The sequence below is a fragment of the Anomaloglossus baeobatrachus genome, chromosome 5 (genome assembly GCF_048569485.1).
Source record: "Anomaloglossus baeobatrachus isolate aAnoBae1 chromosome 5, aAnoBae1.hap1, whole genome shotgun sequence".
Classification (NCBI taxonomy): Eukaryota; Metazoa; Chordata; class Amphibia; order Anura; family Aromobatidae; genus Anomaloglossus; species Anomaloglossus baeobatrachus.
Genome location: NC_134357.1, coordinates 557430828 through 557453127, shown reverse-complemented (window position 1 = coordinate 557453127; position 22300 = coordinate 557430828). Strand labels below are relative to the sequence as shown.

The following is a 22300-nucleotide window of genomic DNA, read 5'->3' as shown; positions in this document are numbered from 1 at the left end:
CTATGAAGGCGTCTCCCTTGTTAACCTGTAATCAATGAAGTAGTTAAAAGGTCTGGGGTTGATTACAGGTGTGTGGTTTTGCATTTGGAAGCTGTTGCTGTGACCAGACAACATGCGGTCTAAGGAACTCTCAATTGAGGTGAAGCAGAACATCCTGAGGCTGAAAAAAAAGAAAAAATCCATCAGAGAGATAGCAGACATGCTTGGAGTAGCAAAATCAACAGTCGGGTACATTCTGAGAAAAAAGGAATTGACTGGTGAGCTTGGGAACTCAAAAATGCCTGGGCGTCCACGGATGACAACAGTGGTGGATGATTGCCGCATACTTTCTTTGGTGAAGAAGAACCCATTCACAACATCAACTGAAGTCCAGAACACTCTCAGTGAAGTAGGTGTATCTGTCTCTAAGTCAACAGTAAAGAGAAGACTCCATGAAAGTAAATACAAAGGGTTCACATCTAGATGCAAACCATTCATCAATTCCAAAAATAGACAGGCCAGAGTTAAATTTGCTGAAAAACACCTCATGAAGCCAGCTCAGTTCTGGAAAAGTATTCTATGGACAGATGAGACAAAGATCAACCTGTACCAGAATGATGGGAAGAAAAAAGTTTGGAGAAGAAAGGGAACGGCACATGATCCAAGGCACACCACATCCTCTGTAAAACATGGTGGAGGCAACGTGATGGCATGGGCATGCATGGCTTTCAATGGCACTGGGTCACTTGTGTTTATTGATGACATAACAGCAGACAAGAGTAGCCGGATGAATTCTGAAGTGTACCGGGATATACTTTCAGCCCAGATTCAGCCAAATGCCGCAAAGTTGATCGGACGGCGCTTTATAGTACAGATGGACAATGACCCCAAGCATACAGCCAAAGCTACCCAGGAGTTCATGAGTGCAAAAAAGTGGAACATTCTGCAATGGCCAAGTCAATCACCAGATCTTAACCCAATTGAGCATGCATTTCACTTGCTCAAATCCAGACTTAAGACGGAAAGACCCACAAACAAGCAAGACCTGAAGGCTGCGGCTGTAAAGGCCTGGAAAAGCATTAAGAAGGAGGAAACCCAGCGTTTGGTGATGTCCATGGGTTCCAGACTTAAGGCAGTGATTGCCTCCAAAGGATTCGCAACAAAATATTGAAAATAAAAATATTTTTTTGGGGTTTGATTTATTTGTCCAATTACTTTTGACCTCCTAAAATGTGGAGTGTTTGTAAAGAAATGTGTACAATTCCTACAATTTCTATCAGATATTTTTGTTCAAACCTTCAAATTAAACGTTACAATCTGCACTTGAATTCTGTTGTAGAGGTTTCATTTCAAATCCAATGTGGTGGCATGCAGAGCCCAACCCGCGAAAATTGTGTCACTGTCCAAATATTTCTGGACCTAACTGTATGTGTCTTTCTCATCTATTATCTATCTATCTATCTATCCCTCTAGCTATCCCTCTGTCTATTCATTCATTCATTCATTCCTCTATTTATCCCTCTCGCTCTCTGTCTCTCTGTCCCTCTATTCATTCATTCATTCATTCATTCACTCTATTTATCCCTCTATCTCTCTCTCTGTCCCTCTATCTATCCCTCTATCTATCTATCTATCTATCCATCTATCTATCTTTATCTATCCATCTATTTACTGTATCTATCTAGCTGCTTCCGTGTTTTGCGGTCCGCAAAAAAAATGGAAGGCACATGGATGACACACGGATTACACACGGCCCGTATACGGAACGTAACGGATGTCACACGGATGCATCCGTGAAAAAACAGGACCGTTTTTTGTGGACCACAAAAACGGGACAGTCGTGTGAATGTAGCCTCAATCACAACTACTAGCCTACTTGCACAGCACTTGTGTCTCTTCCATATACACTGGTAAAGTGCTGCGATATGCCTGAGGGACTTCTTTTATTGCCGCCATCGTAGATGTGCTCTGCTATGCGCATTCTTAGTGTCCTAGTAGTGCTTCCTGCGTACTGAACATGGCATTTCTTACAGAAAACAAGGTAGGTAACAAATGTGCTAGCACAATCAATGAATGGATTGACAATACATGAATTGTTAATTTTAAAATTAGAAAATATTTTGGTGTTCAAAATAAGACTACACAGACCGCAAAGTTTTGTCTACATTTATGTGTTCCAATAACAGATAGACAGTTTTGAGATCCCATCTTCTTTCTGTTCGTATGGTCAGTAGGTGATAGGATGTTACCAAGAGTAACATCTCTCCTAGGAACAAATATACAGCCCTTGTCCAGTAGTTTTTAATGTTGGGTCTGTTTCAAGTATTGGAAGGCACTTCTGATTTAGTGCATGCTGGACTTTTAAGAGAAGGGAGGCGCGTTCATGGGAGACCTGTGCGGCGTGCACAGACTCCGGGAATCAGTGGCAGGTACAGAAGCCACCGTTAAGAAGGCGGGTGTGGCAGCATCTCTGCCGGGAGCAGGAAGCTGGACATTCCAGGGATGCTGCCATGGGAGTTATGGGGACACACTGATTACAAGCAAACAGGTCACAGGTGAGGATGTTACCTTTATTAGCTATTCAAATCCATTTGTGTCAACTTCTGTGCATGTTATCAGGCCAAAATCACCAGGGTATGTGAACTTTTGATCAGGGTCATTTGGATGTTTTTGGTTGTCATTATAATTTAACCCCTTCAGCCCCCGGGCATTTTGCGTTTTTCCGGGGTTCTTTTTTTCCTCTCTTTCTTCCGAGACCCATAACGTTTTTATTTTTCTGTCAATCTTGTTTTTTGCGGGAAGAGTTGAAGTTTTAAATGGAACCATAAGTAAGTTTTACCATATAATGTACTGGAACAGCAAAAGAATTCCAAGTGCGGAAAAATTGCAAAAAAAGTGTGATCGCACAATAGTTTTTTGGATATTTTATTCACCGTGTTCACTATATGGTACAACTGATATGTTGTTGTGATGCCTGAGGTCGGTGCAAGTTTGTAGATACCAAACATGAATAGGTTTACTTTTATCTAAGGGGTTAAAAAAAATTCACAAGCTTGTCCTAAAAAAGTGGCGCACGTTTTGCACCATTTTCCGAAACCCGTAGCGTTCTCATTTTTTGGGATCTATGGCTCAGTAATTAGCTTATTTTTTGCATCTCGAGATGACGTTTTTACCTGTAGCATTTTTGTGCAGATGCTACATTTTGATCGCCTGTTATTTCATTTTTGCAATTATTGCAAAAAACGTAATTTTAGCGTTTGGAATTTTTTTGCTGCTACGCCATTTACCAATCAGATTCATTGATTTTATATTTTTATAGATCGGCATTTCTGAACGCGGCGATACCAAGTTTGTGTATATTTTTTATTTTTTTAACCCTTTAATTTTCGGGGGGCTGATTTGAACTTTTAGGTTTTATTAAATTTTTTAAAACTTTTTTTAACTTTTTTTAATGTTACTAGTCCCCCTAGGGGGCTATAATGATCAGCAATCTGATCGCTCTGCCATATCTCCAGATCACAGCTACAGAGCTAAGATCTGCAGATATGCTGCTTTACTTTCAATGCCGGCAGTATTCCGGCATTGAGAGTAAATGACTCATGTTAGCTACAGGAGTAATCACATGACCCTGTGCTACCATGGCAACCACCAGAAGTCACGTTATCATGTCATGTGACTTCCAATGGGGGCGGGGTAAGTCAGCATAATGGCGGCGCGCATATACATCTCGCTGCCAGATTTTGGCAGCGAGATGTAAGGGGATAATAGTCGCGGGTGGAAGCGATTCCACCCGCGACTAGCAGGCACACATGTCAGCTGTTGAAAACCTGCGGCCTGACCACGGCAGGGGGCAGGAAATAACCGCACACGATTCATGACGTACCCAGTACATTATGGGTCGCTAAGGGGTTAAAAAGAGAAAACACAGAAGTCTGACAATAAAGGGCTTCACCCAACCACTAACCATGAGTGGAAAAAAAGATTTTGTGTTATCATTCATATTCTCTGTAAAAAGGCCAAGAAAGCAAAAAATCTGTCAGGGTATGTAAACTTTTGAGCACAACTGTATATTGTACAGTACAGTAAAAGTCATAGAAAAAAAATTAAATTGCACATCAGGCCCATTGTTTCAGTACCAGTAAGTTCAGTATGTATCCACAATCCCGCAGTGAGAGAGGGAAGTACAAATAGAAAAAAAATGATGTACCGTAAAAAATATGACAATCTTTATTCTATACAGGAAAAAACACACCCCGGATCTATTCTCCCTAAAATAAGTGCACAACTAAGCCAAAGATGGGTTAGGAATACTGCACAGGCAGATCACAGTACAAGCAATGTGCTGTACTGGATAGCAAAAAGAACACTACAGTACTGTACTGTAGCCACAAATGCAAATTGATAGACATACAGTATAGTATACAGTATATACTAACCTGTACAATGGAATACTGTAATGCATACAGTATACAGTACTTATGGACAGAAAGTTACCTCCAGGTTTACACAGAGCCGGGCCAGGACAGAATACGAAGTGTGTGCAGTGGGCATTTGCTTGTAAACCAGGTTACAAATTCGTAAAAAGCTTTGCTTGTTTTGAAAAATGCTCATAAAATGAGTTACTTGTAATCCACGTTTCCACTGTACTGTGTTGGTGTATCACAAAAAAAATCCAATAAATTACACTTAAGTTTGCGGGTGTAATGTGACAAAAATATGAAAAAGTTTATGGGTGATGAATACTTTTTCAATGCACTGTGTATGTGTGTGTGTGTGTGTGTATATATATATATATATATATATAATGTGTTTGTGTGTGTATATATATATAATTTTATATAATTTGTATATACTTTTCCTAGGCATTACATAAAATGTCTAGGTATTATAAAGAATGACAAGAACTGCTCAGGGCAAAGTCTGATATAATGTCCAGATTGGAAAAGTCTTTAGTAACAAACAGTCAAAAAAACTAATGAAAGAAGAAATCCTAAATGAACAACAGGATATCTTTACTTCACAAAGAAGCAGAAGTGTCATTCCTGACTATTAGTCTTTAGTAACAAACAGTCAAAAACATGAAAGAAGAAATGCAAAATGAACAACAGGATATCTTTGCTGGGAAAAAAAGAAATCAGAAGTGTCATTCCTGACTATTTGTTGCAGCACGGGAGGCTAGAATGGCATTCTAATGCTAAGGGCAACTGAGCCAGTTTCACAGATCTGTTGCTGCCTGCTCTGTCCACCTACTTTTGGATGCTAAGGGCAACTGAGCCCGTTTCACAGATCTGCTGCTGCCTGCTTCCCAGATCTGCTGCTGCCTGCTCTGTCCATCTACTTTTGAGAAGACCTTGGCTATGAATCATTTGTTCAGTATAATAACAAAATGATCTTTCCTTTGAATGCTTTATGTATTGCTTCTCCACATACACCTAAATGAAATATTAACGGAATGTATAACCAAAACAGATTATGCTTAGGGCTAAGTAGAATGTTTTAGTTCATGAATACGTAACTGACATTCATGAATAGAAGAGATACTTATCTGTAGTTTCAAATAGGTAACTAACATTCTTGAATAGAAGAGATGAGTTATCTGTAGTCTCAAATAAGTAACTGACGTTGTTCTATTCATAGACTCTCGTCTATGTCTAGACACACTTAAATGTTTTGCTAACAAATGTTGCTAAGACTGTTCAAACAAGGAATGAACTATGCCCAAGCTAGCTGGTTGGTTATTAGATAATGTGGATGTGCTGAGTAAGCTGTATATATATGTTATGTTTTGAATACAAGGGTTAGAAGAGCACTGTGCTTCTCCCAAATAGAGATACATCTCTGTGTGCTCATGTCACCTGATTCATATACATCTGCGTAGTTCGGATTCAGAATCCTCCTCTGAGACCCTGAGAGTAGGGATGGGCGAATCCGAACTGTAAAGTTTGGGGTCCGTACCGAACACATGGTGTTTGTGCACACAACCCCGGACACGAGCTTTCTGGGATGTTCGTGTTACAGTTCGGGTCCAGGGGCTGTTAAAAAAAGCATGTTATTAAAAAAACATTCTGATCATACTTACAGGTTTCGCGACGCGTCCTGCAGGCTCTGCCTCCCAGCGCTTCTGCTTCCGCATCCAACCGATCATTGCTGTTCCCCCCTGGTAAGCACCTCTGGCTAAAATGACCTGTCGTGACCGTGATTTCTTACCCATGTGACCAATCACGTGTGAATGTTGTATTACCTCATTGGCTACAGACTGGTCATGTGAGTATGACGTCATCAAAGGTCCTGGTGCACCGTGATGTGAGTGTCATCGCATCACGGCGCATAATCTCCCGACGGCAGTGGGTCAGCTGCATGTATTTCCACAGCTGAGGCGCTGCTGTCAGGAGAGTGGGGTGATGCAATGCGAGATGCAAATTCAATCATCCCCTCACTGTCAGCCTGTGCTTTATCGCTCTGTCCAAAGCGGTGTAGCAGATCTGACATGGCTCTCTGTGCTTCTCACTGTGTATAGACTGTGTGCACAGAGTGATGAAGCTGACATGGCTGTCCCTGTGGATTACGTCGTACTAAGGATTTTTTATAATAAAGATGGAATCTCTAAATTGTTTTTTGTTTTATTTCTAATAAAAAAAATTGTCTGTGTTGTGTTTTTTTTTACTGTTTCCTAGAAATTCATGATGGCCATGTCTAATTTGGTGTAACACCATGAATTTCAGGCTTAGTACCATCTGAGAATACAAAGCTGGTATTAACCCCCTTATTACCCAGTGAGCCACCGCCATCACGGCCGCTGGACGAGCCGGGTAAAGTACCTGGAAATGGCGCTAAGAAACAATGCGCCATTTCCAGGGGTGGCTGCGGGCTGCCGAGAATCCCAGCCCCCAGCTGCCTGGCTTTACCTGACTGGCAATCAAAATACAGTGGGAGCCCACGCATTTTTTTTTAAATAATTTTTTTAAATAAAAAAAAATGGGCTTCCCTGTATTTTAATCGCCAACCAAGGTAATGCCAGGCAGATGGGGGTGGCAGCCCCTAGCTGTCTGCTTTATCTGCGCTGAGAATCAAAAATACCGCGGAGCACTACGTTATTTTTTTAATGATTTATTTATTTTTACAGTACTGTGATGTCAGGCAATCAAAATACAGGGAAGCCCATTTTTTTTTAGTTATTTAAATAACTAATTAAAAAAAAATGCGTGGGCTCCCGCTGCATTTTTTGTATTGCTAGCTAAGGGTAATCCAAGCAGCTACTGACTGCTAACCCCCACTGCTTGGTGTTACCTTCACTGGCAATGGAAAATCCAGGGAAGCCTTTTTTTTTCCTTATGCCAAATAACTAAAAAAAAAAAATGACGTGGGCTTCGCCATATTTTTGTATGCTAGCCAGGTACAGCAGGCAGGTACGAGCTGCCCCCAACCTCCAGCTGCCTATTTGTACCCGGCTGGGAACCAAAAATATAGGAAAGCCCTTTTTTTAATTATTTCATGAATTTCATGAAATAATTAAAAAAACAACATGTGCTTCGCCCCATTTTTGTGTCCAGCCAGGTACAACTAGGCAGCTGGGGATTGGATTCCGCAGCACAGGTTGGCCAAAGCTTTTTGCCCCCCCTCGCTGCGAATTTCAGTCCACAGCCAACCCAGAAAATGGCGCGTTTATAGAAGCGCCATCTTCTGGCGCTGTATCCAACTCTCCAGCGGCCCTGATGCCGGATGACATGCTGGGTAATAAGGGGTTAATACCAGCTTTGTTTAACCAGCTAGTATTATGCCAGAGATTCTTAATGTCAGGAAAGTTTGACCTGGCCATTAAGAATCTCCAATAAAGGGTTAAAAAAAAGACACCACACAGAGGAAAAAATACTTTATTAGAAATAAATACACACACACTTTATTAGAAATAAATACACAGACGCACTTAGAGAATCCATCTTTATTACTCCCTCACCCCTCCACGATCCTGGTCTTCTGTCTTTTTTCTTCTTCAACCCATGCAGCTCTGCTATGTCAGACAGCACAGGGGAGGAAGAACGCTTCTGCTCCCCTGTGCTGTGTAATCACTCAATAAGTGAACAGAGGCTGCGGGTTGGTAAGCAATGATGTCACCGCTGCCCCTGTACCGGTGGGTTACTATAGCAACAGTGATCTCTTATCCCCTGATTCCGGTTGCTGCAATTCATTGGCTGTGGCAGCCAATCCCTACATGTGAGCTGACTCTGTAAAAAGTGCCGACATGCAGGGACGGGGAGCCGAGCATGTGCCCGAGCATCTCGCCGGTACACGGCGCTCACCGAGTATACCGAATACTGAGATGCTTTGGCGAGCACCGAGTACCGGCGAGATGCACTGACAGGACCTAGCATGACATCATAGTCATGTGACCAGTCTGCCAATGAGATAATACAAAATTCACACGTGACTGGTCATATGCTATGACATCACGGGAGGTCCTTTGGTTACCGGGCGGCACAGCGATGATCGTACTCAGAAGGAGAAGCGGTGGGAGACAGAGTGCAGGACGCGTCGCGGGACCTGTAAGTATAATGACAATATTTATTATTAACTACATTCTTTATTTTACAGCCCCCCCGCCCCATCACATAACTGTAAAGTCCAAGTTCGGGGTTCGAACGCAAGTTCGCGTTATATCAGAACCCAAACGCGAACTTCACCAAACGTTCGGGCAAGTCTCCCGAACACCGAACATGGGGCGGGTTCGCCCATCCCTACCTGAGAGAGAACCGGAGGTCTCCCCCAACACTTTTGGACGGAACCTGAGGTCCCTCATAAAATGTAAGATCTACAGGGAGGGAAAACAGTATACCTCTTGGAACAGTGTCTGGGAGGCTGTGGTGGCTGCTGCACGCAATGTTGATCGTAAACAGATCAAGCTACTGACAGAATCTATGGATGGTAGGCTGTTGAGTATCATCATAAAGAAAGGTGGCTATATTGGTCACTAATTTTTTGGGGTTTTGTTTTTGCATGTCAGAAATGTTTATTTCTAAATTTTGTGCAGTTATATTGGTTTACCTGGTGAAAATAAACAAGTGAGAAGGGAATATATTTGGTTTTTATTAAGTTGCCTAATAATTCTGCACAGTAATAGTTACCTGCACAAACAGATATCCTCCTAAAAAAGAACCCACTCCAATTTCCAAAAATATTAAGCTTTGATATTTATGAGTCTTTTGGGTTGATTCAGAACATAGCTGTTGATCAATAATAAAAAATCCTCTAAAATACAACTTGCCTAATAATTCTGCACAGTATATTTACGACTTTGGCTTTGTGATCTTTTTTGTTTCTATGGTAACGAATGTTACATCACATGAAAACCGTATGTGTCTAATATATGTTTTCAAAATTTTATGTTTGTTGATTATGACAACAGTGTTCTACACACGCGGAAAAAGAAAATGGCGACGTCTAATGCGATATTCACAGCAACTGAGAGCAGAGAAGTGATAAAATTCTTGTTTCTGCAAGGAACGGCCTCAGAAGACATTCGTGGTGATTTGTCGCAGACACTGGGGTATCAATGCTCTTCATATTCCACAGTTAGGAACTGGGTTGCCAAATTTAAAACGGGCCACTTCAGCACCAATGATGAGGAACGTCCTGGACGACCAAGAGTGGTTGTTGTTCCGGAGATAGTCAATGCTGTGCATAACCTCATACTGGAGAATCCACGAATTTCAGCTAAAGCAATAGCAGACATCATGGAGATTTCCCATGAACGTGTTTGTGTCATTATCCATGAACATTTGGACATGAGGAAGCGATCTGCAAAGTGGGTCCCCCTAATGTTTGACAAGAGATCAGAGAAGCATGCGAGAGAAAACTACCCGATCCATTTGTCATCATTTCCGGACAAATAACAACTTCCTGGATCGACTGGTCACTATGGATGAGACCTGGATTTATTTGTATGACCCTGAAAACAAGAAGCAGTGAAAAGAGTAGAAGCACAGTGGTTCTCCTCATCCAAAGAAGTTCAGGGTGCATAAATCAGCCACTAAGGTGATGGCGTCTGGTTCTGGGATAAGGAGGGCGTGCTGCTAATGGACTACTTTCAAAAGGGTTCTACCATCAATGCAAGGTATTACATTGAACTTTTGGACCTATTGAAGGCATCTCTGAAGGGCAAAAGGTGCGGTAAGCTGTTCAAAGGAATCTTGTTCCTGCAAGACAACGCCTCAGCTCACACTGCTCAAGTGACCACAGTAAAACTGGCAGAGCTGGGCTTCCAGTTGGTTGACCACCCACCTTATTCACCAGATCTAGCTCCCTCTGACTATCATCTGTTTCCAAACCTGAAGAAACACCTCAAGGGTAACAAATTTCACACCATTTCTGATGTCATGGCTGCTACGGATGCCTGGTTTGAGGCAGTAACGAAATCCTTCTTTTACAGAACTTGGAATACCGATGTAAGAAGTGTGTTGACATCACTGGAGAGTATGTGTAATAAATGTAAAGTTTCATCATCCTCTCTCGTTTCTTTCTGGGTAAAGCCAAAGACTTATCAGCCGCCCCTTGTATATATAAAAATGTCGACGGAAATGGGGACGCTGGTACTTGCCAGGCCTCAAACTAAGTAACGTCTGTGATCTAACGAGGGCAGCCACAATGAGTTCAGCATGACCGTCGACATGTATGGGACTGTGCATGTGTATATATACAGTCATATGAAAAAGTTTGGGCACCCCTATTAATGTTAACCTTTTTTCCTTATAACAATTTGGGTTTTGGCAACAGCTATTTCAGTTTCATATATCTAATAACTGACGGACTGAGTAATATTTCTGGATTGAAATGAGGTTTATTGTACTAACAGAAAATGTGCAATCCGCATTTAAACAAAATTTGACCAGTGCAAAAGTATGGGCACCCTTATCAATTTCTTGATTTGAACACTCCTAACTACTTTTTAGTAACTTACTAAAGCACTAAATTGGTTTTGTAACCTCATTGAGCTTTGAACTTCATGTGTATCCAATCATGAGAAAAGGTATTTAAGGTGGCCACTTGCAAGTTGTTCTCCAATTTGAATCTCCTATGAAGAGTGGCATCATGGGCTCCTCAAAACAACTCTCAAATGATCTGAAAACAAAGATTATTCAACATAGTTGTTCGGGGGAAGGATACAAAAAGTTGTCTCAGAGATTTAAACTGTCAGTTTCCACTGTGAGGAACATAGTAAGGAAATGGAAGAACACAGGTACAGTTCTTGTTAAGCCCAGAAGTTGGTATGCCAAGCATAATATCAGAAAGGCAGAGAAGAAGAATGGTGAGAACAGTCAAAGACAATTCACAGACCACCTCCAAAGACCTGCAGCATCATCTTGCTGCAGATGGTGTCAGTGTGCATCGGTCAACAATAGAGTGCACGTTGCACAAGAAGCTGTATGGGAGAGGGATGTGAAAGAAGCCATTTCTGCAAGCACGCCACAAACAGAGTCGCCTGAGGTATGCAAAAGCACATTTGGACAAGCCAGTTATATTTTGGAAGAAGGTCCTGTGGACTGATGAAACAAAGATCGAGTTGTTTGGTCATACAAAAAGGCGCTATGCATGGAGGCAAAAAAACACGGCATTCCAAGAAAAGCACTTGCTACCCACAGTAAAATTTGGAGGAGGTTCCATCATGCTTTGGGGCTGTGTGGCCAATGCCGGCACCGGGAATCTTGTTAAAGTTGAGGGTCGCATGGATTCAACTCAGTATCAGCAGATTCTTGACAATAATGTGCAAGAATCAGTGACTAAGTTGAAGTTACGCAGGGGATGGATATTTCAGCAAGACAATGATCCAAAACACCGCTCCAAATCTACTCAGGCATTCATTAAGAGGAACAATTACAATGTTCTGGAATGGCCATCCCAGTCCCCAGACCTGAAAATCATTGAACATCTGTGGGATGGAGGAGGTTCCATCATGCTTTGGGGCTGTGTGGCCAATGCCGGCACCGGGAATCTTGTTAAAGTTGAGGGTCGCATGGATTCAACTCAGTATCAGCAGATTCTTGACAATAATGTGCAAGAATCAGTGACTAAGTTGAAGTTACGCAGGGGATGGATATTTCAGCAAGACAATGATCCAAAACACCGCTCCAAATCTACTCAGGCATTCATTAAGAGGAACAATTACAATGTTCTGGAATGGCCATCCCAGTCCCCAGACCTGAAAATCATTGAACATCTGTGGGATGATTTGAAGCGGGCTGTCCATGCTCGGCGACCATCAAACTTAACTGAACTGGAATTGGTTTGTAAACAGGAATGGTCAAATATACCTTCATCCAGGATGCAGGAACAACTCATTAAAAGTTACAGGGAGCGACTAGAGGCTGTGATTTTTTGCAAAAGGAGGATCTACAAAATATTAATGTCACTTTTATGTTGAGGTGCCCATACTTTTGCACCGGTCAAATTTTGTTTAAACGCGGATTGCACATTTTCTGTTAGTACAATAAACCTCATTTCAATCCAGAAATATTACTCAGTCCATCAGTTATTAGACATATGAAACTGAAATAGCTGTTGCAAAAACCCAAATTGTTAGAAAGAAAAAAGGTTAACATTAACAGGGGTGCCCAACCTTTTTCATATGACTGTATATATATATATATATATACACATAAACTGTGGAAGGGGAGTCGGAACCATGGCAGGTATCCTTTGGTCAGATCGCGTTTTAACCCAGTCTCATCAAAAGGATTGAATATAGTGAGCGCTTTCCCCGGGCAGTGTGTTGTTCTCCGTGCTTCTGTTGCTTTGATCCTGTAAGGGTGTTTTCACACATCTGGCATTTCACCGGTTTGCCATATCCGACACACTCCAGTACAGTGCAATACAGTACAATGGCATCGCGGCAAGCTCCGGTCACATGCTCCAGTCACATGTCAGCATGTGACTGGAGCTTGCCGCGATGTCATTGTACTGTATTTCACTGTACTGGAGTGTTCCGGATCCTGCTCTCCATGATGTACTGGTCCCGTTAGACCACACCGGATAGCACCTGGGGTAGGAAGATGAAATGAACAAGCAGCTGTCCAGTATCACAGAATCCACAGGACGATTGGTCTCACCGCACCGTTCACTTTTCGGTTTGAATATGTAGTATGCACGCTTGTTCACTGCTGTGAAGCTTGCAATTGCACGCGGAGGGTTGAGGATAATATCCCTAGGGCAGAATGAGGTGGATACCGTCACCACCCAGGGCGTAGGTAAATTTGACCGGAAAATGCGCTGGATTATCCGCTGAATTGAATTAGAATCGGCTCATTTGAATCGTCTTGAGAAGTCGTGTGGATAACGTTGGACCTGAGTTTTTTGAGTTAATAAAGTGGTCAAAGAGGTTTTTTTTTTTAATTATTATTTAAATAAAATATTTTTTGTATTTGTTGTTTTTTTTACAGGGTTGGTAATGGGGGGAGGTCTCAGAGACACCTCTCCATTACCAAACCGGAGCTTGATGGCAGCTGTGATTTTTGACAAATCACAGCTGACATCAAACCCTTATATCACCCGAACATCTAATGGATGCACCAATTGTGGGGCGGATGTGGGCTGCTATTTTTAGACTAGGGAGGGCCCAATAACCATGGACCTTCGTAGCCTGAGTATTCCAGTCCCCAGCTGTTTCCTCCACCTGTGCTGGGTATCACAATTAGGCGGGAGACTGCACGTCATTTCTTTTTTCTTCACTGCGTCTGCCAATGACAGTAAGGCCAGTAGTAAAGATGGAAACAGCATTACAGTGATTGGCAGGCAATCCTCGCATGTTTAGTGGCTGAAAATCAGGCGCCAAATATGTGGAGAGGGAACTCGAAACTCATGAGGTGAATACCAAAAGACTCGATGACTAACGGATAGCCTGAGTACCTTAATAATCATGCGAGTAATGAATAGCGCGGAATATATCCAATCATCACAACTTGACATCTATCATTTATCATTGTAGGACATATGTTACAGACCCGGCATTCCTTCATTGTCAGGAGGTCAAGGCCGTAACACGTCGTACACTTGGTGCTGCGCTCCGTACACACTGTACACGCACGGCGCCATACTGTATATGTCGTACACACGTGGCTCCGCTTCATACATACATACATGGCTGCAGTCATACACGCACTGCTCTGCTCACGGCACACGCACGCAGCTCCGTACACTTCATACAGACACGTCTCCGCTCCGTACACCTCGTACACACACGGCTCCGCTCCGTACACCTAGTACACACACGGCTCCGCTCCGTACACCTTGTACACACACGGCTCCGCTCCGCACACCTCGTACACACACGGCTCCGCTCCGCACACCTCGTACACACACGGCTCCGCTCCGTACACCTCGTACACACACGGCTCCGCTCCGTACACCTCGTACACACACGGCTCCGCTCCGCACACCTCGTACACACACGGCTCCGCTCCGCACACCTCGTACACACACGGCTCCGCTCCGCACACCTCGTACACACACGGCTCCGCTCCGCACACCTCGTACACACACGGCTCCGCTCCGCACACCTCGTACAGACACGGCTCCGCTCCGTACACCTCGTACACACACGGCTCCGCTCCGTACACCATGTACAGACACGGCTCCGCTCCGTACACCTCGTACAGACACGGCTCCGCTCCGTACACCTCGTACAGACACGGCTCCGCTCCGTACACCTCGTACACACACGGCTCCGCTCCGTACACCTCCTACACACACGGCTCCGCTCCGTACACCTCCCACACACACGGCTCCGCTCCGTACACCTCCTACACACACGGCTCCGCTCCGTACACCTCCTACACACACGGCTCCGCTCCGTACACCTCCTACACGCACGGCTCCGCTCCGTACACCTCCTACACACACGGCTCCGCTCCGTACACCTCCTACACACACGGCTCCGCTCCGTACACCTCCTACACACACGGCTCCGCTCCGTACACCTCGTACACACACGGCTCCGCTCTGTACACCTCGTACACACACGGATCCGCTCCGTACACCTCGTACACACACGGATCCGCTCCGTACACCTCGTACACACACGGATCTGCTCCGTACACCTCGTACACACACGGCTCCGCTCCGCACACCTCGTACAGACACGGCTCCTCTCCGCACACCTCGTACACACACGGCTCCGCTCCGCACACCTCGTACAGACACGGCTCCGCTCCGCACACCTCGTACACACACGGCTCCGCTCCGCACACCTCGTACACACACGGCTCCGCTCCGTACACCTCGTACACACACGGCTCCGCTCCATCCACACTGTAACCCCCCCCTGACCCCACACATAAACTTCCCCTCATCCAGCACCATGACAACCAGCACAGCAGAGTCCTGCATACACTGAGGAGCTGATCATGTGACCCCTGACTCCTCCCCTCCATGTGACATCATCACAGGTCCTGGAAGCACAGAGCAGCCATATATCTAGTGTGCGGCTCTGCAGGAGGAGGTGTGTGGAGATTCCCCATTACTGGGCTCAGGCTCCATACACATTAGATGCTGGGGGAGAACAATCGCTCTATAGAAGAGAATTCTCCTGATTGCCCCGTGAAGGATGGATATGGACAGGGACAAGATGGCGGAGAGGATATTACACCTCACCCTAGAGATCCTCTTCCGGCTTACTGGAGAGGTGAGAGATTCTGATGACGTCACATTACACCATTCTTATCTATGGGAATAACAGATGCACAGAACTGGAGAGGTGAGGACTCTGGAAATGTCTGGAGTGAGATTTCTTACTGTGTCTCTCCATAACCAGGATTACACAGTAGTGAAGAAGACCTCTAGTGAGCGCTGTCAGGCCCCTGTGTCTGAGGGAAGACCCCTGAGCCCAATCACGGGGCCTCCACCTCACCCCCCGATACATGAGGACATCAATGACCAGAGGATCCTAGAACTCACCTACAAGATGATTGAGCTGCTGACTGGAGAGGTGACACTGCTGGGAATGCTGGGACATTATACAGTAACGCTATGAAGGGATCGGGGTGACTGTATCATTGTATGTGTCAGGTTCCTATAAGGTGTCAGGACGTCACCGTCTATTTCTCCATGGAGGAATGGGAGTATTTAGAAGGACACAGAGATCTGTACAAGGACGTCATGATGGAGGATCCCCAGCCCCTCACATCACCAGGTAATAGACAGGACTAAATACACACGGCCTATAATTATCTGTATGTAAGGAATGAATTCAGTCCCTGTATGTGTCTCCTCCAGCTCTATCCAGTAAGAGGACAACACCAGAGAGATGTCCCCGTCCTCTTCTTCCACAGGACTGTAAACAAGAAGACCCCGATGTTCCTCAGGATCATCAGGTAGATGAAGAGAAGGGGCCATGAAATCTCCCTATGATGTGTAGACGGCTGTGAAGGTCTTGTGCTCAGTCTTGTTATATCCACCAGTATTACAGTTGAAACCAGAAGTTTCCCTCCGCTCTCTATAAAGACACATCTGCAGGTTTTTCTCACTATCTGACATGAAATCAGAATTAACCTTTCCCATTTTAGGTCAATTAGAAACCAAAATTATTTATATTTGCCAAATGTGAAAATAATGGGGGAGAAAATGTTTTAAGGCATTTTTATTACTTTCTGCAACAGCGAACGTTTCCATACACTACATCTGTACCGATATCGCTAGCGAGCGTACCCGCCCCCGTCGGTTGTGCGTCACGGGCAAATTGCTGCCCGTGGCGCACAACATCGCTCGCCCGTCACACTACGTTCGGCGTCATAGCGAAGTCACTAATCGGCCACCCAAATAGAAGCGGAGGGGCGGAGATGAGCGGGACGAACATCCCACCTCCTTCCTTCCTCATTGTGGGCGGCCACAGGTAAGGTGAGGTTCCTCGTTCCTGCGGTGTCACGCATAGCGATGTCTGCTGCCACAGGAATGACGAACAACCTGCGTCCAGCAGCAGCAACGATATTTGGGAAATGGACAGCGTGTCAGCGATCTACGATAAGGTGAGTATTTTTGATCGTTAGCGGTCGCTAACGAGAACGGATGTGCGTCACGAATTCCGTGAAACCAACGACATCTCGTTAGCGATGTCATTGCGTGTAAAGCGGCCTTAAGAGTACTATGCCTTTAAACAATATGGGACAGCACATATGACGATGTCATGTCTTTGGAAGCTTCCTATAGGTTTACTGGCAACATCTGAGTTAATTAGAGACACACCTGTGGATGTATTTAATTCACACATGAAACACACTGCTTCTTTGTATAGGCATCATGGAAAAATCAAAAGAAATCAGCCAAGATCTAAGTAAGAGAATTGTGGACTTGCACAAGTCTGGTTCAACCTTGGGTGCAATTCCCAGAAACCTGAATGTGCCTCGTTCATCTGTACAAACAATACACAAGTACAAACAAGATGGGAATGTCTAGCCATCATGCCACTCAGGAAGGAGACCGGTTCTGTGTACCAGAGATGAACGTGCTTTGGTCAAACATGCGCATATCCACCCAAGAACAAAAGCAAAAGGCCTTGTGAAGATGCTGGCAGAAGCTGGTAAGATTGTGTCATAATCCATAGTGAAATGAGTAATGTATCATCATGGGCTGAAAGGCCACTCTTTCGGGAGGACGGCATTCAAAAGAAGCATAAAAAAAGCCAGATTAATGTTTGCAGATGCAGACAGGAACAAGGAGCTTACTTTTTGGAGGCGTCCTGTGGTCTGACAAAACTAAAATTGAACTGTTTGGTCATAATGACCATCATTACATATGAAGGAAAAAGGGAAAAGCTTTGAAGCCTAAGAACATCATCCCAACTGTGACACACAGGGGTGGCAGCATCATGTTGCGGGGTTGTTTTGCTGGGACTGAGGCACTTCACAAAATAGATGGCATCATGAGGAAAGAAAACTATGAGGCAATACTGAAGAACATCTCAAGACATCAGCAAGGAACTTAAAGCTTTAGCAGAAATGGGTCTTCCAAATGGATAATGAACCGAACCATACTGCCAAACTGGTTACAAAGTGGCTGAAGGATAACAAAGTCAATGTTTCGGAGTGGCCATCACAAAACCCTGATCGCCGTTGCGAGCGGTGACCTACAAAGATGGCTCAGTTAGACCAGTTCTGTCAGGAGGAATGGGCACAAATTCCTACCAGCTATGATGAGAAGCTTGTGGAAGGAGATTCAAGACGTTTTACCCAAGTCATTCAGTTTAACCCCTTCACCCCCCCGGGCAATGTTTCATTTTCCCATTTTTAGGGGTTTTTTTTGCTCCCCTTTTTCCGAGAGCTGTAACTTTTTATTTTTCCATCAATCTTGCCATATTAGGGCTTATTTTTTGTGGGACGTGTTGTACATTTGAATGAAACCATTAGTTTTACCATATAGTGTACTGGAAAATGCCAAAAAAAGTGCGACTGCCCAATTGTTTTTGGGGTATTTTATTCACTGTGTTCACTATATAGTAAAACTGATGTGTCAGTATGATGCCTGAGTTCCGTGAAAGTTCATAAAAACACCAAACATGTATAGATTTACTTTTATCTAAAGGGCTATAAAAATTCAGAAGTTTGTCCAAAAAAAGGAGCACTTTTTGCGCCATTTTTCGCGATCCACAGCGTTCTAATTTTTCAGGATATAAGGCTCTGTAATAGCTTAGTTTTTGTGTCTCGAGTTGGCATTTTTAACGGTACCATTTTTGTGCAGATGTTATGTTTTGATCGCCTGTTATCGCATCTTGCGCAAAATATGTGGAGACCAAATAATGTAATTTTGGCGTTTGGATTTTTTTGCTGCTACGCCATTTATCAATCAGATTATTAATTTTATGTTTGATAGATCGGGCAATTCTGAACTCTGCGATACCAAATATATGTGTAATTTTTTTTTTTTTAAACTTATAATTTTTATTAATATTGGACAATCACCAAAATTATCACAAAAATTTAGAATGTGCTTTTGATTGCATTATCACATATGGGTGCCTACAATCTTAAACATTAAGCCCCAAAGGGTCCATTAAATCAAGCAACTTTGAATACATTCACTACAAATGCCTCTAGTGCTATTCAGTAAAGACATGTATTCAGCAACCCCCAATGCTTTTACAACTAGCACCGATAGGTCCAGTGGCTTGACTAACCAACCACTGTAATCTGTTTTACCGATTATCAAAATTATCAAAAGGAGAAGAAAAATAACAATCAAACATAAAACAAACATAATATATCATCTTACTGTCTATACGGTACATATACTCACCACCGTCCCACTCCATGTCTACGGTTGTTTACCTTACTTATCACTTACAGGAATACCCAGAATATGCCATCCACTGCCCCCAGTTAACTTCAAATTGTTTCAAAGTTCCCAATCTGCCCGCCACCGTATGTTCGTGTGTATTTTTTTTTTTTTTAACCCTTTAATTTTCAATGGAGCGAATGGGGGTGGGGGGTGATTTGAACTTTTTGGTTTTTATATTTTTTTTTTTTATTTTTTTTATTTTATTTTATTATGCTAGGGGACTATAAGGATCAGCAGTCTGATCGCTTGTTCCTTTCCGTAGATCACAGCTAAACAGCTGAGATCTGCAGAAAAGCTGTTCTCTCACACACGGCCCCCTGCCAGGTAAGTGAATGCTTACCGCGTGCTGTTTCATCTCACTGTCACATTTTGACAGCAAGATGCAAAAGGTTAACAGGTGCGAGTGGGTCCCGGACCCACTCATGCCTCATAGCCGCACATGTCAGCTGTTCAAATCAGCTGACATGGGCATCAATCACTGCCAGACGCCGGCAGGGATTAACCTAACATGATCCATGACATACCCAGTATGTCATGTGTCATGAAGAGGTTGAGGGCAATACCAAATACTAATGAAAACTTTTGACTTTGCAGAAAGTAATTAAAATGTCTTAAAACATTTTCACTCTCTCATTATTCTGGCATGTGGCAAATAGAAATAATTTTGGTTCCTAATTGACCTAAAACGGGACAGGTTTATTCTGATTTCATGTCAGATAGTAAGAAAAACCTGCAGATGTGTCTGTATAGAGAGCGGAGGGAAAAACCTGCAGATGTGTCTGTATAGAGAGTGGAGGGAAACGTCTGGTTTCAATTGAATACATTTTATACTTGTGTAATGAGAGCGGTGGAGATGGCAGGATTAGAGCTGATCATAGATGGGACTTCTCCATCTGTCTGTGACTTTTACAATATTTGTTTCAGGGGGAAGATCTGACCCATATTAATACTACAGAGACACATGTGAGGGGTGATGAGCGGAGTAAAGAGATTCCTACAGATGACCGCCCAGGTGAGTAGTGATCACTAAATGCAGAGAAGTCACAGATTCTTCTCAGTCACCGGCTGTGGCTGCTTTATCAGGGTTGTAGTCCGGCCATATCAAATGGTCACCATTCTGCTGCTAGACCACCACATGCTCCTCCACCCAAAACTGTCCCCATTATTTTGGGCATTGGACGCTCTTTTGTTGGAGTGAGATCTGTTTCAGCCAGATCTTACAGGTAGTATCCAACCTATCCACTGAAATTTGAAGATGTTAACCCTTAGTTGTCCAGATCTCTAATCTGCAAATCCAAATGACAGCGTACGTAGAATGTGCAGACAACTTAGAAAATCATGGGAAGAATAATCTAATCTGTATGGTGGACCCCTAAAAGAAAGTGGAGGGTAAAGATGCTGGTGATGTCCTAGATTCTTAGTTTGGTGCCGTGTTCGCCGGTTGAATAAGGATTAATTGCTCTTAGTGGGAGAAACTAAATAATAATCTTGTAGTTGATGAAGAGACCTCAGTAGTCTGGAAAGCTTGCTTTGTAACATCATTTATTTTATCTTTATTCGCCATTAATAAGTATCATAACTACAAAATTCTCATTGTTTGTACCACTGAGAGCAATGAATCCATCTTCCTAGAATCTCGGCATCTTATTGAGGGATCTTCCTTCTCTCCCTTGTGCTGAATGTGCTGATAGGGGCATTTTTAGCCAAAGTTCGTCACAGGGTAACTGTAACATATGAGGGAGGTTAGAATTACCCCACAGTGGGTACATGGAGGCTGGGCAGCCCACCCACATGATTTCCAAAATTTATTAGAAAAAAAAAAACTATAGTAATTAACACACAAAGTTCTGATATTTTTACCTTCAAGAACCTGAATGATATTTTCTCTGAATTGTACAAATGTCCATTATATAAGAACTTGTACTGGAGGCGTCCATTGTTGAGTCCGAGAGGCAGAAAGTAAATGTCTAATATTTCTTCAAGAAACTCATCTGACAGAAAATATTGGCCCCTACAATAGTTTGGATTGTCGAGAGCCACCGAGCCACATTCTCTAATTACTCCAGATGTGTCACCTCTAGTTACTAAATCACTGACCGTGAAGGCTGTCGGGGCGGAGGGTGATCATTTTACTAGATGTGTTATTGTTTATGTCATGAAACAGCCCTCTGGCGCTCCATTATCGTCAGGACAATTACACAATTGAAAGACATAAGTAACTGATGCTGCGGCTATTCTTCTATGATGCCAATATTTGAGGTGCTCCCAGAGAGAGTAACGTGTGTGTATATATCACTGGTTCCAGCTCATGGAATATATATATACGTCGCTATCGTGATGGTCAAGCTACACAAAAACACAAGCAAAATAGTCACTGCCGCCAGCAATTGTTTATAGGTAGATTGGACACCCGTTACAGATAACATAAGGCGTATTTAGGTTCTTGGTTTATATAGCACAAGAGAAGCGAAGCTGTTAAATTTTTTATATTTAATCCGAAAGAGCAGGCAGTGTTTATAAAATATACAAGATTTTACAAAAGGGAACAAAACAATTACATAAAATAAAAAGGATAATCAAGAAACTTACTCAGACTTGTGCCACAGGTATGACTTCCAAGCTTATGGAGAGAGGGACTTAGAGGATAAACGGACAGAGCCACAGCTTATCTGTGTCCTCCATGAACTGAACAACCCAAAAATGTGACAGTTATCTTTTATTACCTTAGGTCACCAGCCCCTTGATAACCTCATATGGAGTGGTCTATAAGATCTTCAGAAAATTATGGAATTCCAGTTTTCAGCATATCTTTACCCCTTGGGATTACAGGCGAAGGATATTAGCGTCATGTTTCCCATCATGAATTTACCTGTTCATAGATAGGAAACATGACATACCTCGCATCACCTAACTGGCTAATATCCAGTTGCTGGAATTCCAGCCATCGCACAGCTGAGCAAATTGGTGTTTTGCGTTTGCCGTTTCATTAGGATTTCAAACCTATAATTTT

At 43.3% G+C, this 22300-nt stretch overlaps 1 protein-coding gene across 5 annotated transcripts in view; it reads left to right on the top strand.

The window, feature by feature from the left end:
* Nucleotides 1-22300, top strand: part of LOC142312294 (uncharacterized) — a 131161-nt gene that overhangs the window by 34091 nt on the left and 74770 nt on the right. For 2 of the 5 annotated variants that reach the window (XM_075351225.1, XM_075351224.1), the window contains one exon: nucleotides 20215-20302. The exons of 1 other annotated variant lie outside the window; for it this stretch is intronic. In XM_075351225.1, coding sequence (XP_075207340.1) covers nucleotides 20215-20302 — 88 coding nt within the window. Of the gene's footprint in view, nucleotides 1-15752; nucleotides 16154-16236; nucleotides 16335-20214; nucleotides 20303-22300 lie in introns of those variants that run through there. 2 more of the 5 variants (XM_075351222.1, XM_075351223.1) reach the window with 2 other exon arrangements.